The 15507-nt window shown below is 36.9% G+C and overlaps 1 protein-coding gene across 1 annotated transcript in view; it reads left to right on the forward strand.

The window, feature by feature from the left end:
* The window catches only part of pcdh7a (protocadherin 7a), a 32951-nt gene that overhangs the window by 14339 nt on the left and 3105 nt on the right, over positions 1–15507 (forward strand). Inside the window, exon 3 of the mRNA XM_079614856.1 lies at positions 14585–14783. Coding sequence (XP_079470982.1) covers positions 14585–14783 — 199 coding nt within the window. The remainder of the gene's footprint in view (positions 1–14584; positions 14784–15507) is intronic.

Below are 15507 nucleotides of genomic sequence, written 5' to 3' on the forward strand. Positions count from 1 at the left end.
GTCCGCCCCCCTCCGTCTCATCCCACTGGTGGAAAATGAGTGTGTGGGCAAGTTAGGGCCTGTGGGCCTGTTCCTCTGTGTGTGTGCGTGTATTAGTGTTTGTGTGTGTGATCCCTTACACCTGCCTGTGCACGTCGACCGGAAGCCCACAGAGATAAGGCCTGATGCTTTCCCTGCACTGCCCAAGTGTAACAGTGTTCAGAACAACACCCACAACGCTTCAAAGAATGCTAAAAATGCTTGAAAGTAAAGCAACCGAGGCAACACACTTTCTAACCCTGGATCTAAATCCGACACCCTCCCCAACTCTCTCTCACACACACACACACACACACACACACACACACACACACACACACACACACACACACACACACACACACACACACACACACACACACACACACACTCTTTCGGTCTGCTTTTTGATGCACACACATACAGCAACACCCATGCACACAACCCGCACACACTCACACGTGGCACCGGCCCCGGGGGAAACAACAGCCGCCTGGGCGAAAATAAAACTCTTCACTCGGTTAGAATTAAATCAAAGCGATGCAAATCAAATGGCCAATTAAAGCCACAAACACGTTTCCTGGGAGATGAAATGCTGACGCCTAATTGGTCGGATAAAAGGGGCAATACATCTAAGAAGACAGACCTGAGAAGGACGTTTTGGAAACGCAGCAATGAGAAGAGAGGGAAGCGAGTGTGTGTGTGTGCGTTTGTGTTGAGAGATCCGCTGAACATAAGTTAGACTGTCAACTATGTGGGCCGTAAGTGCCTCGTTTTCTTTGTAATTTAGAGGGAGCACTTTGCTAAGCGAAAAGCAGAACGTGAGGTGCAAGTCTTTTTTTGAAGTTCAACAACACAGTAGTTCTTCAGGCTTCTCACAACAGAGGAGGGATTTTAAAGGCGTTTGTGCTGGAAAAAACAGCTAGGAAGAAAGAAAATGACTGATATCTATGCACACACATAAACACGTTCAAGCTGGGGCTGGGGCTTCAGTCGCACGACACGGTCAGACAACTCCCGCTGAGATGTCACAGTTGCAGTGTGTGTTTGTGTGGTTGCTGACGAGTGCTTATGAGGAGAGGCAAATTCACAGTCTTTCACACCAAGTGGAAATGTCTGATGAATTGATCAAATAACCAAACAAGGAAATGTCAAAGTAAATTTTGACATTTGCAGTTCTGGTTCAGAATTTCAGCTGATGGTTGTCAACTTCAGACCTTCAATATTTAGCTTTTACTTGATCAATCTTGTGAAACAGAAGTGTACTTTTTATATTGAATATGTAATTCAGATCTTAAAGGTATATTTTTCAAAAACGACTTGCAGTTTATATTAATGAAATAAAAAAAACTTAAAGAGAGTGCAGTTTCATGTATCTTAACACTTTTAAAGTGCACTTTGCAATAATGTTGTCAAATTAAACGTTTTCAAAGACCATTTTAAATCATTATGTTTTATAATCTTTTTTTATCATGCTTTAAAGAAGTACACTTATTTTGAAGTGTTGACTAATGTACTTAAGCACAAGTACTTAATTGATTATAATTGTGACTGTAGTTTGTTATCCTATACTACTTTTATGTACTAAATTGCAACTTCATCTGTACAAATCTGTAATTAAAAATATATTTATATACATGACTTATTATTTTCAATAGAAGTGACTTCAAAGTATACTTTAGTTTACCTTAAATGATGATTGTCAGTGCATTTATCAGTACACTTTAATTATTTCAAAGTAATTATGAAATCTTAGTCCTATGGGTCAAAAAGCATTCTAACGTTCAGTTAATTGCTTTTAATTTGATTTTAAATTATAAGGCATTTTCATTGAATGGCAATTAACATGCAATTAAGTATCTAAAAAATAACTTTAAGTTTCCTAATCCCTATTTTGTTCTCTCCCTTTGTTCATTTGTAAGGTTTTCATGTTCTATAGGGACTTTCCATAAACATAATTATTTTTATACTGTACAAACTGTATATTCTATCCCCCTACACTAAACCTACCCATCACAGAAAACTTTCTGCATTTTTTACTTTAAAAAAAATAAAAACATCACTTAGTATGAATTATAAGCTGTTTCCATCATGGGGACCAAAAAAATACCAATTGCCATCTTTGTGGGGACATTTTGTCCCCATTATGTGGGCTACCATTGTTTATTGCTGCTAAATGGATTGATTTTTTCCCTCTCCTGTGTTGGGAATTTCCAGAGGCAGCACTAAAAACTGTCTTTTCTATTCTAAGCTTCTTAGGTTAGTGATACTATAACCTTTTAGCCTTTTGTAGCATCCGATTTAGTCTCCATCAGGCCACTATCGCTGACCTGATCTCAGTTTATATCACCATTCCTTAAAATACAGTGGTTGTGGCAGTTTTAGTGTTTCATAAGAAAACATGGCAGCTTTCTCCCTCAGGAGCGCTGTGAGCCATCAGTTATATTCGGATCTGATAAAGCGTACAGTATGATATTCCACATAACATTTGTTTGAGCTGCAGGCCAGTGGTTGGACACGTTGAGCTGTGGTTTTCGTGTGAGAAATGTGGTTTTGACGTGTATTGATTCTATCAAGTTATCTGTCTACTTTCTCTCCCAGTACCATGGTGGAAAATATATACAGGTGAAAATCGAAAAATTAGAATATCGTGCAAAAGTTAATTTATTTCAGTAATTCAACTTAAAAGGTAAAACTAATATATTATATAGACTTATTACATGCAAAGTGAGATATTTAAAGCTTTTATTTGTTATAATTTTGATGATTATGGCTTACAGCTACGAAAACCACAAATTCAAAATTAGAATATTGTGAAAAGGTTTTCATAGCTGTAAGCCATAATCATCAAAATTATAACAAATAAAGGCTTGAAATATCTCACTTTGCATGTAATGAGTAATATTAGTTTCACCTTTTAAGTTGAATTACTGAAATAAATGAACTTTTGCACGATATTCAAATTTTTCGAGTTTCACCAGTACAAACAACTGTATTTACAGTATAACAGATACTTGAGACATAATAATCAAGTTCCAAACGGATGTTCAGGAGGAGCATGTTCATCTAATTCAGCTAATCATGCCACGAAGGATATATACACAGCTGCTTATCTCACTCCTTTGATAATTCTTCTGGCATCTCTCCACCACCCAGACTCCACCTTAATTTCTATAATTAAATACGTCCGGGAGGTGGGGGTGGACTCAAGCCCCTTCATTGTGGACAGCAAATCCTTCATCACACTCAAGGATATGATGAACATTTGAACTCGTGAAATTGATGTTTACAACCTGGTCTTTAAAGAGAGGTGCCTATATTGTCAGGTGTCTTTATGATGGTTTATGCTGGTCATTATAGCTCTGGATTGGGTTTTATTAAAGTGCAGAGTGATTTAATGTTTGTATTTAACGGTCTGAATATTTTATAGCCTAAAACGACAGATGGAGAGAAAAAAAAAGAGTTGCAGAGGGAATGGAGAGCTGAACAATGCTTTGAAACTGGAGCTTGTCAAGTTATGCTTTTGGAAAAGTAGTGCTACTAAAAGCTACTCTACACTGTAAAAAACATATTTTCATGATTTGTTATCACGACGTTTTATCTTTTGTCAAATCAACTTCGATAACTAATGTGGTGAAGATAACATACTATTTTGAATTTCTGTTTATTAAACCATTCTTTTTCATTGTATTAACTCAAATTTTTAATAACAACAAACTCAAAATTTTAAGGCAACAAGGTAACTTGCTTTTTTAAGTTAAACCAACAATTTTTTTTACAGTGTACAATACCCTAGGTTTAATTATTATTATTATTTATTTATTTTTGTATCGAAACAATGAGCACCAGCACTTGACAAATTTATTTGCACTAAATTACGTGGATTAAGCTAGAAAACATAATTTATATTAAAAACGTAGTGACTAACACACTGTAAAAAATGTAGCTGCGATTATTTAAAATTTGTTGAGATAACTTAAATATCCAACTTAACCAAACTAAACTAAAGTTAACTAAACTTAATATTTTAAGTCAAGCTTGAACACATACTTTTTAAAGTTGAAACAATGTTGGATTTTAAGTTGTGCTAAATAATCGCAGCTATTTTTTTTACAGTGCAGTGACAATTAGCAAAATATTATTTTATCTTTACAAAATATTACAAAAAATATTATAAGGTAATTTTATATATGGCTAGAAAAATGTCAGTCTGTAAAAAATGGATCTTAACTTTGCAGTGTTGCTACTTTTAGTTAGGCCACTTCCCGACACTGGATGTTAATTATGCCTTGGTCACAGAAAGGGCCTATTCTCACAGTGGACGTCATGAGATGAACCTAGATGATGAAGGCTTCACAGAGATGAGCGATTGCGTCGAGAGGAACTGAGAATGGGGGGCGGACTGAATGAGTGTAGTGTGTAGTGTTAATAACACCCCTCTGTGTCGCACGCATACACACACTGAGAGGTTATTGTCACAGCAACCGCAGCATGTCGTGAGACGTTCGGTTTAAATTTATGTGTGTCACAGGGGTGTGTTCACTGCCTGGGCCACTGAGTAGGTGTGTGCGAATTTATTGTTTCGCGTCCAAATCGGATTTTTCATCTCGCCACGTGTCATCTCAGTGACAGGTTTCTGACAGGAAATTGTGTGTGCATTTGTTATATGGCAAAAACTGCATGTAGCATAACTGATTAAAAATGTCTTATATACTGTAGCATGAGCTCATCTTCTTGTGAAAATAACTCACCCGGCACGGGACATTATACAGCTCATTATACACACATTGTAAGTCATCCTTATTCACTTCATTGTGTATTTTTCTGCGTCTGTAACAGAACTGCTTTGTTTGGTTGCTGGTCAGTATAAAATGGACAATAGGGGACGGTGTGTGTGCATGTGTGTGTGGGTGTATCTTTTCGTCACAAGTGGGTATTCATTAAAATTCAGTGTCTCACCATATATACCCAGACACACATCTGAAATTCACAACACACACACACATATGAAGGCAAAGCTGGAGCTGAAGCATCCTGTTTACTACGTAAAGCACAATGGAGACTTTTATGTGGAAGTCTGAGACGATGATGAGGGCAGAGCCATAAATATCACCTCCACATACATACAGTGCTTGCTAACATCGGGACACCCTCATTAAGTAAGCCTTGTTTTCAGATAAACAAACCAGGAAGACACAGAGACGTCTGTCAGACATGCACCTAATCATTATCTTTTATTCAGTCAAATCCCAATCACGTATGGATTAGTTTGCCCTCCCCTCAGGAGCTTAATCCTTCCCAAACGCTGTGTGGTTGGTTAAACAGCTCCGCTTCAGACGATGCTCTTTGGTTCCTCTAGGAATTATGTGCTTACACTTGTTTGACTTTGACTCAGCTGTGGCACTTTGACTGGAGTCAGATGTCTGACTTCATTAAACTAATTATAATAATGAAAACTCAGTGTTTGAAATCATTCCAATATGCTGATTTGGTCTTCAATATGTTTAATATTTAGAAACCATGATTTGTTTTCAGGATTCTTTATTGAATAGAAAGTTCAAAAGAAATATAATTTTTTTTTCTCACCTTTGATCAATTTAATGCTTTCTTGCTGAATAAAAGTATTACTTTCTTTAAAAAAAAAAATCTTACTGACCCAAACGTTTGTACTAGTGAAAAATAAACTATACAACAAATTTAAATACATTTATTTCATTAAGTATACTGCAAATCATACACATTTACTGACACATCACTTGATACTTACTGATATAAATATTATAATATAGTATAAACTTTATTTGGATGACTTCTTTATTGCACAATTTTTAATAGTAAGCCGAAAATGAGTTTAATATCACTATAGGTAAGGAAAGTATCTCTGTATCAGTCTTTAAATGCAAGATATTTAAAGTGCAGTGCACCTAAAGTATAATTGCAATAGTTACATTTTAGCACAATCAAATATATATATATATATATATATATATATATATATTTCATTTTTTTTTATTTTTTTTTATTTTTTTATTTTTTATTTGGACCTCAGCAAGATTTATGTATAATTAAAGTGCTTTAAGAACAACACTAGTTGTTCCAATTTAGCAGACTTGAAGTATATCAATTTAGTTTACAAAAAGTACAATTGAGGGTATTTATATTAAATACATACCGGTATGTGAATGTATATTTAGCATTAAAAAAAATAATTTTTTTATATTTATTTTTCACTGGGGCAGTTTTACCCGTTATAATAATAATAAAATTTTCAAATAAACAACAACATTATATGTATATTATTATTATTTAGATATTGGTCAACTTCTAAATGATTACAAATAATTTGTAAATCGCTGTCAGTGTGAATGACCTTGGGAAAGACTTAATACGCCAATATTATGCTGACATCATAGCAGATTTTGAATTTTGAAACTCTTTAATTAATAGTCAGCCAAAAAGATCCAATATTTTGAATTCTGCTCATGTAATTTTTCAGTCTCTATTCTTCTCCTCATCTTTTATTGTCTACTCTGTCAATAAAAATGTCACAAATACGATTTTAAAAGGTATAAAACTTTTAAAATATCAAAATATATAGCAGACCTATGTATATGTAGCCTGTATATGTATATGGTCTATAAATACCCACAATTAAAGAACGTGTAGGATGGAAAACTGATGTCATTCCATTCACAGCATGCTTGAGAAATTGACAGTGCTTAATTTCAGCCACTAAGCGGCACCAGTGCCCGTCTTCCTCTTTGACTTTGTGTTGCAGTCAGTCGATGACCCCTATGCAACAGTTAATGTGCGCTAATCCACGCTTGTATATCTCTGTGTGTTTGTGTGTGTGTATACTAGCGCAACCACTTCTTACCTCTGTTTGCTCTCTGCTCTTCTCACGACACTCTCCACCTCTCTCTTTCTCTCTCTCTCTCTCTCTCTCCCTCCGTCTCTCTCTCTCTCTCTGCAGTGCCTCTTTCACTGCATGGTGATTATTATTCCTCACACAGACTCAGTGCTGATACTCAGATACTGCTGAGCAGCCCTGTAAATCACCTGGAGCCCGAAAGAGAGGAAGAAAGAGAGAGAGAGAGAGAGAGGATGAGAGATATACAGAGAGAGATGAGAGAATTCTAGGTGGGCTGAATGAACCAAAGAGGTTCAAACAGCAAGGGAATTGCGGGAAGAAAAAGGAATGAGAGTTATGGATAAAGAGGAGAAACAAGGGAAAAGGAAGAGAGCAGAAAGAATGAGTGAGTGAGAGGGGAGCGCGAGTGTAAAATGCTGCAGTCAGAGCGAGCCGTGGTGCAGGATGATCATCGGGAGTATCTGTCACGCTATTGCAGAACACATACGCATCTCCGTGACCTTTATTCCGCCGCAGAAACGGGAGTCCTGCGCACACATTCGCTTATCCTTCTCATGTCATTGAGCAGGAGACGTACAGGAAATTGTAAATGATGTGTGTGTCTGTCCGTCTATCTCCGTCCTCCACAAACTTACGCTTGTCAGTTTGCCACCTGCTTGTATTAATAACTGTCAGTGTTTGCTGCTGTTACACACACGCGGGTGAAATTGTTTTCCACAGGACAAGCATATGAGTGAATACTAAACTAAAGCAAACAAGCGACGACAAAGTGTCTCTCTGTGTGTGTGCGATTTTGCATCCTCCTTTAACGCCTTTAAGTCCCACATTTGTAAATGTTTGGTGTATTGATGGCTTTTGGGCAGACACTGCTATTTCATAAAACTTTAATGCTCAGAGGTTTCTCTCTCATAGCTCAGGACAACACATTTCGCAATATCTTGTTGTTCTAAAGCCATATGACTTTCTTTTGTTCACTGAACAGAAAATTAGGAATTTTCAGATTATGTTTTTGTTCCTCGCACAATACTATGTTATGACGTCCAAACACATTTACCATAGTGCAAGGTTTTGTAAACTCATATATTTCCACATTGCCTCACATAATCATCTCCATATGTATGGCATTTCTTATGATTTCATGTTTGCTTTTGCACTGTCAGATAAGTTCAGAGTAGAGTTTAGTGTAGTAGATGGTATGTTATTTTCAGACATAATTAACATTTTAGGGCCAATCGCTGGACATATATCCAATACTATGCTCCTAACCCACACTTGAATGCCATTGGCTCATTCAGACAGTCTTTGAGGGGAGGTAAAACGGCCATGTGATTCATAAAGGAGAGTCTTCTTTGAATAAAGTGAGTCAGTACATGCAAGTGAACCAGAATGATTCATTCACTGAAAAAAAAAATCCTTCAAAAACACCACTGAACAAAACTAAGTTCTGTCAGAACCACTATCGTCAAATACGATTGACAATTAGCAAATAGTCTGGATTGGCGGTATAGTTCCGTTCTGGGTGAGAACTCGCTGCACATCCATGCAGCCTAGCATGTAAGAGCAGGGAGAGCAGCAATAACCCCCCTTAGGGTAAACAGAACAGAACCAACATGAATGTATTGCAGATATCATTAATTCACGATTTTAAAGTACAACATAATTAGAGAATTTATTCTGATTTAATGGGAAGCAGAATGCCAAATCCTGACTGGATGAGAGGAGGAGCTGGGGATGGAGGAGGGAAATTAGCTCCAGAGAAACGCGATAGCTGCTGATAATACTGAAAGAGCTTATATATGTATACGTGATAGGCGTCATATTCCTTTAGGTAGATCTGGATCAGCTGAGAGTCACTGATGCGAGCTTGACTAACGTGACCTGCCAGAACTAACGCTACGCTTGATAGTAAACATGCATCATATCATTGGTTCTCTTTGAATATTACAGAGATTTCTTTTTTTGGTTGAACTCTCCCTTGGAGGTCTCAACCTTTTAAGAGTTTGATTAGAAATGTTTGAGTTCGCATTGAAATCCTTGGTTTTCGATTAGAGACATTCTGAGATATTGTTGAGAACTTTTGCTCTCTAGGAGAAATAGAGATTGTAGAGAGAACACATTAGTGACTTTTCTGCAAATTGGGAACAGAATAGACCAGAGCCGAATATTAATAATAGAGAAAAATTATAAATCTGACCAAAATGCTAATGAATCATTTACGAAATAAGCGGAATCGTTAACAGGACAGTTTTGTACACACTAATCGCGAATAAAACTGATTCCACGGTTAATGGCGGAGGATTGCGGGGCTCTTCTGTGCTGTTTGAGTGATGCCACTAATTGAATGTACTTATAGTTGGAACACACTATAGATCCATATCCAAATCAACTCGCCTGAATTATTCATTGTATGCGGCATGCCCTTTCAATATGCAGAGTCATGGAACGCAGAGGAGAGGCTAAGCACTAATTAATCAGGCCTCGTTAATTTCCTTTGAGCCGTCAGGTAAGAGTGTTTCTCTCTAATTATGTTGATGACTGCGGAAAGCAGACACACATACACACACACTAGGGTCTGATATCTCACAAACAAGATTGTTAGATGTGCATGCACACCGGTGTAGGTGTGGACACACACACACACACATGCACACAAAGGCAGGCAGGCGGTGATGCACACCTGGTTTAACAGACAGTCACATCAGTAAACATACACAGACACAGTTGGATGTCATGCTGGAAAGGGAAAGGAAATGGCCTGTGTCAGATTAAAGGGTTGGTTTTTAATGTTTGCCGTCAAAGTCCATTAATATTCTATCAGCTCTGTTTCTACTGCTGGTGCACTGACTGGACCCCAGCCAGGACCCACACACACACACACACACACACACACACACACACACACACACACACACACACACACACACACACACACACACACACACACACACACACACATCCAAAAAGCCCAACCTTTGTGACTTTAGCCAGACTCTGCTTTTCACACACATCCACACAGCCAAACCTCTGTGTCTTTAGCCAAACTCTTCTCTCACAAACACAAACAACCACAAAGCCAAAAGCTCAACCTCTGTGACTGACGCACTCTCCCACACAAACGTTATGCCATCATACTGCGACAATATGGCATAGCATGTGTGATACAAATATAGAAACTCATATTATTATTCTGTAAAACCTCCTTTTTCATGGGCAGCAGTTTGACATGATATACAGGTGCAGCTTCAGAATATGCATTACATATGCATATTAAAGAGCCCAGAGGAACATTTTATTACTTGAATGCTTCTCATTTGTGGCTCAGAAGAGAGTGGAGTTCCATGTTATTCTTCATTCGTGTATACGTTTTGTTTCAGATGTACACTACCATTTACAAGTTTGGGGTCAATACGAGTTTTTCATGCTTTTGAAAGAGGTTTATTATACGCTCGCCAAGGCTGCATTTATTTTGATAAAAAACACAGAAATATAAAAACAGTATTACATATTTCAATTTATTTTAAAATGTAATGGCAAAGCTGAATTTTCAGCAGCCATTACTCCAGTCTTCAGTGTCCTTCAGAATACTGATTTGGTGCTAAAGAAACTATAATATGATATAGTATAGCTTTTTTTTTTTGTCAGGATTATTCATTGAATAGATATGTGAAAGATTATGTGAAATAGATCTCTAACATTATAAATGTCTTAAGTGTCACTTTTGAACAATTGAATGCATCCTTGCTAAATTTCAAAATATAAAAGTATTCCTTTCTTTTTAAATCTCACTAGTTTTTTCATCATACAATTTGACATAATTGAGAAAATTGTTGACACAGTAATGTAAAATTAATATTGCATAATATTAAATAGCACCGCTCCGATTATTTGGTCTTTGAATAATTTAATAATAAATGTTCTTGTCCTTTTCTGACAGAAGAAAAATCAGAGAAGCAGGAGACCTAAGTACCGGCTCCATTTATTCCCCATTTAAACTCACTTAAGAGAAACAACAATGTAAAAAAGATTTAATTCTTTGTTTTATCCTTCCTATAAGAGACCTTCACCCACAGGTTAGCAAGGTTTTAATTGGAAGCGTTTCTAAATAGATGATACACAACGACAGTGAGAATCACTCTAAAACTATAAGCGTATAGGTGACAGTTTAGAACAATGGCTCATTATTTGTCAAGGAAACCGAGTCAAACCTTGAAACAAACGTTTAGTCACTTTCTCACGCTCATATTAGGGCTGATTTCACGGTATGAAATAGGCAACTAAAGTTGAAGCTTTTAGAACAACCTGTAGCATTACTCATGAAACCTCAAAAATGGGAAGGTGATTGTCAATTCAATGGGTAATTTGTAGAAACCCTTCAGGCAATTGTGTGGATATAATGATGCTCTACAATGATCTGAAATGTTCTTTATGAGCTATGTTCTTTAGCTACTGGTTTAAGTGCATAAATCATTCTTAAATATGAACTTATTTAATCTTCATCAAACAAATCAAATGCAGCCATTAGTGTAAATGTGGGCTTGGGTAATCAGTATACAGTGGCACATAAGCCAGCAGTGCTTGGCAATTCAACATAAAATCCGCCGTAATCTGATTGGTTCCACTGTGTCGATAAGACAATGCAGCAAACAGGCTTATATTCCCACCCATGTTATTGAGCCTCTAGACCCACCCTCATACAGTTAAATGAGTCAACCGTGTACAGTTTTCATAGAAAGCAACTGGTTTCAATGAATTAACATGGATGTGGGCCAACATAATGTACTACTAGAGTTTGATTGGAAGTGTGGCCTTGACATGCATTCCTGGTCTCAAACAGCACAGCGCAGTGCAAGCAACACTACGGTAGGTTGCTATGATTTCCCTGATGTCGAAAACACAGACGGTGTCATTGAATACAGTCATAAAGACGGACATGTCGAATGGACTAGTGTGCATGAATATGAAACCACAAAAAAATATGAAGTCTGCATGTCTCTGTGTGAATGCATGGCGCAGTTTCATCTATATGAAGCATGCGGGACATGTATGGTGAGATAGCGTCTCAAAAACTCAAATATCTTTGCTACAACCCTCCAAAATAAAAGTTTGGTTAAACTTTTAAAAAATCATGATAGAAATATATATCAATTATACATGTTATTATATTGTCTAGTGCAATGTACTTCTCAAATGAATAATAACAATAACATAAAACACTTTATTAAAACCTGTAACCTGTTGTAATTTAAACCTTTTTTTGCCAGTAAATGAAAGGAATTTTTAATAAAATAAAAAAAAGTCATAAGACACTATTATTGTTAAAAATATAACAAATTATTAGCTGAATAAATGTAACTTGAATGCAATGAAAGTCACATTGGATAAAAGCATCTGCAAAATGCATAGTAAATGTTGATGTCACCAGTGAAAGTTCACAATGCTGTTTATTATGCTATTCTGACTGTATATGATTCAGTGGTCAGTTATATTTTATGATTTCCATGCAGCATTGTTTTCCCCTGCTGTTTATTATCAGAAAGGACATACAGCCCATTTCTGGGTCGCTATGCAGCAACTGATAAACCACTTATATAATGCATCTGTAACTGCTCAATGTTTCTCGCTCTAGCGTACAGGAGAGTCAATGTCTGAGCTAGACCCTTGGAGATCCCCTTCTTAATTGAAAGGCAGACATTCCGAGAAAAGTGAGGAGTGGAGTTAGTAAACGAGGGTGGAGATTATGGGTCAATAAAACAGCGTTCCACCGAGACTCCCAGCAAGGGTCAAGGGCACTGCATTGATTGGCTCAACATAAAGCTGAGTAAAGTGTGTGTGCGCACGTCTCTTTATGTGCCTCCAGAGATGCACGCTGAGAAAAGAGTGCAGCGGAGAAAGGTACAAAGACGATATTAAAGATTCAAGGATCTTCTAGGAATGACTGGAAGCATTACCATCAAATTATTACGCATTATGCTCCCGATACAACACAGAATCATCTTATAATGATACGACATGCAGAATACTGTACATAATTAAAAGCAGGCAGTGTGTGTGTGGTCTTTATAAAAAATAAAATAAAAATAAAAACTCTGTTTCCGGATGAGACTTGCTGTCCCTCAAAACCTCTCAAGTGTCAGGACCATGTCAGACATCAGCTCGCAGACAAAACAGATGATTTGTTCTATTAATGTTCATTTGTCGCTTGCTACATTTGACACCTGACACCCATAAAGACTGATTCATCACCCTCTCCCTTCTCTGTTACGATTCCACTTCCCCCCAGTGAAAAATGAAACCATCAGTTAATTACGGTGTTCATTTAGCGCACACTCTCTCGCTCCCGCTCTCTCTCTCTCTCTCTCTCTCTCTCTCTCTCTCTCTCTCTCTCTCTCTCTCTCTTTTCACATTGTCTTGATTAAGGCAGACACCGGAGCATATAAATGTGCTTCTCATAAGGCAGTTCTCCTAACAGCTGTCAGTCATCGCTCCAGTAGACACTGAAGGGACAATGTGGGACTCGTTTGCTTGGCTAGACTTTCTTCCTTCGGTTTCAAACAGCCTGAACTGGACTTTATGATTTTGTTGGAGACTTTGAATGCGCTGATTTGCTGGTGTGAGATTAGGTTGGGGAGATGGAGTCATACCCATATAGATGAGGCCATAAAACACATGCTATAAAGTATTCCACAGGGTGTAATAAAATGTGTTGTTTCTTATTATATGTTGACTAAATTTTAACATTTTCTGAAGGAAATGTGAGTGGTGCTTGCCCATGCCAAACTTGCCGCCATGATGCTAGGATTGTTTGGGTTATTATCATTAACTAAAGCTAAAACTAAAACTGTTACAAACATTTTGTTAACTGCAATAAAGCTGAAATAAAATCAAGTCACGTCATGTTTAATTTTACAGCACTTAATACAATAGATAGCAAGCAGCTTTACAATATTAAACATAACAAAACGGTGTCCGTGTTGCAAATATATGTTCTGACCTCGATAGACTGAACGGAAGAAATGAACCAAAGATTTCCATGTCAAAAAAGATGGAGCCTCAGAACAAACCTACCTATTATGTATTCACTATGGACCAATGATAGTTCGAAGGTGTTATCCAGCCAGAGCGAACTCCCGAAGCGAACTACACTTTGGCCTGATTTTGTTCTGAATGACGTCACACCAGTTTATCCTTCAGTTTCGCTTGAAGTATTTCAGAAGGGCCTTAACTGAAATAACTGAAGTTTAAGCAATACAATTACTAACTGGAAATAAATGAAAAACTAAAACTGAAATAAATTAAACCAAAATAGTAATAATTAAAAACTAATAAAAATGATAAGAGCAAATACAATTTGACTAAATTGAAAATTAAAAAAATAAAAGCAAATTAAAAATATTAATAACAACTATAATAGTAAATAAATAACACTAATATAATGCTGGATGGTTGCCAGGGTGTTGCTATGCAGGGTGTTGTGGTTAATTAAATTAAAAGAGCCCTCCAGTCTTTGTGATAATCAAGTGCCATTGCTTAGTATAATGATACTGTACATGTTTATTTATTAATCCACAGAGTATCAATGAGAGATCATTGTGAAATCAGATCAATCAAATGTCTTATACAGATAATCCTTATTGATGTAATACCTACCGTCACCTATCATGTTTTAATCCCATGTCTCCCCGTGTCTCTCCACAGCCTCTCAGAAGAGTGACATTTTCTGTGGTGAGTCAGGCTCCGGATCAAGGCTGCTATGATAGTGGGGTGGAGGACTCTGAGACCCCGAGCAGCAAGAGCTCCTCTGGACCCAGACTGGGATCTTTACCACTGCCTGAGGACGGATATGAAAGGACGACACCAGAAGGGAGCGTAGGCGAGGAGGAGCATGTGGAAAATGGTAAAAAGTAATCCGTGGGAAAGGTCTGAGACCACAAAGTGAAAAATGACATGCTTTACAGAATTTCAAAGTAGGCTATGTCGTTTTCCGCTTTCGCTTTAAAGGGATAGTTAGCTCAAAAATGAAAATTTTCGTTGCACATAAATATAAAAACATCCATCGTGATACCACACGTGACACAAAAAATGCAATAAATATGAAACAACCTAAGATGTAACATAAAACCCAAATGAACGTATCTGATAACAAAAACTATCAAGAAACATTACTGTTTAAATAAATTGCCATCAGATATAAAGTCTCAAAGCAGGGAATTGTGGGAATATAATTTTCACTGTTTAACAGTTTAACAGTATTTTACTGTAAAATGACTTCAAATGTCCTTTTAGATCTATTTTCACCATATACAGTAAAAAGGGAACTTGCCATTAACCAATTAACAGGTTCTAACATGTAATTTTGACAGTATTTTACCATTGAAATTACATTTTTTACAGTGTAGACTGAGGTTCAAAAGCCAATTTTTTCTTCTAATTCTATACCATATTAGTACCATAACAAATTATGTTCTTAGCAATCAAAAGATTAACATTTTTAACATTTTTAGTACTTGGTTTGTTCTCATTTTGGTTTGGTTTGTCCTCCTTCGCATTTTTTAAAGCAGTAAATTACCGCAGTACTCAACCTGACATGAACACGGTCCCAGACCTTAGGACGCCACTGT

Source organism: Phoxinus phoxinus, assembly GCF_949152265.1.
Source record: "Phoxinus phoxinus genome assembly, chromosome: 6".
Classification (NCBI taxonomy): Eukaryota; Metazoa; Chordata; class Actinopteri; order Cypriniformes; family Leuciscidae; genus Phoxinus; species Phoxinus phoxinus.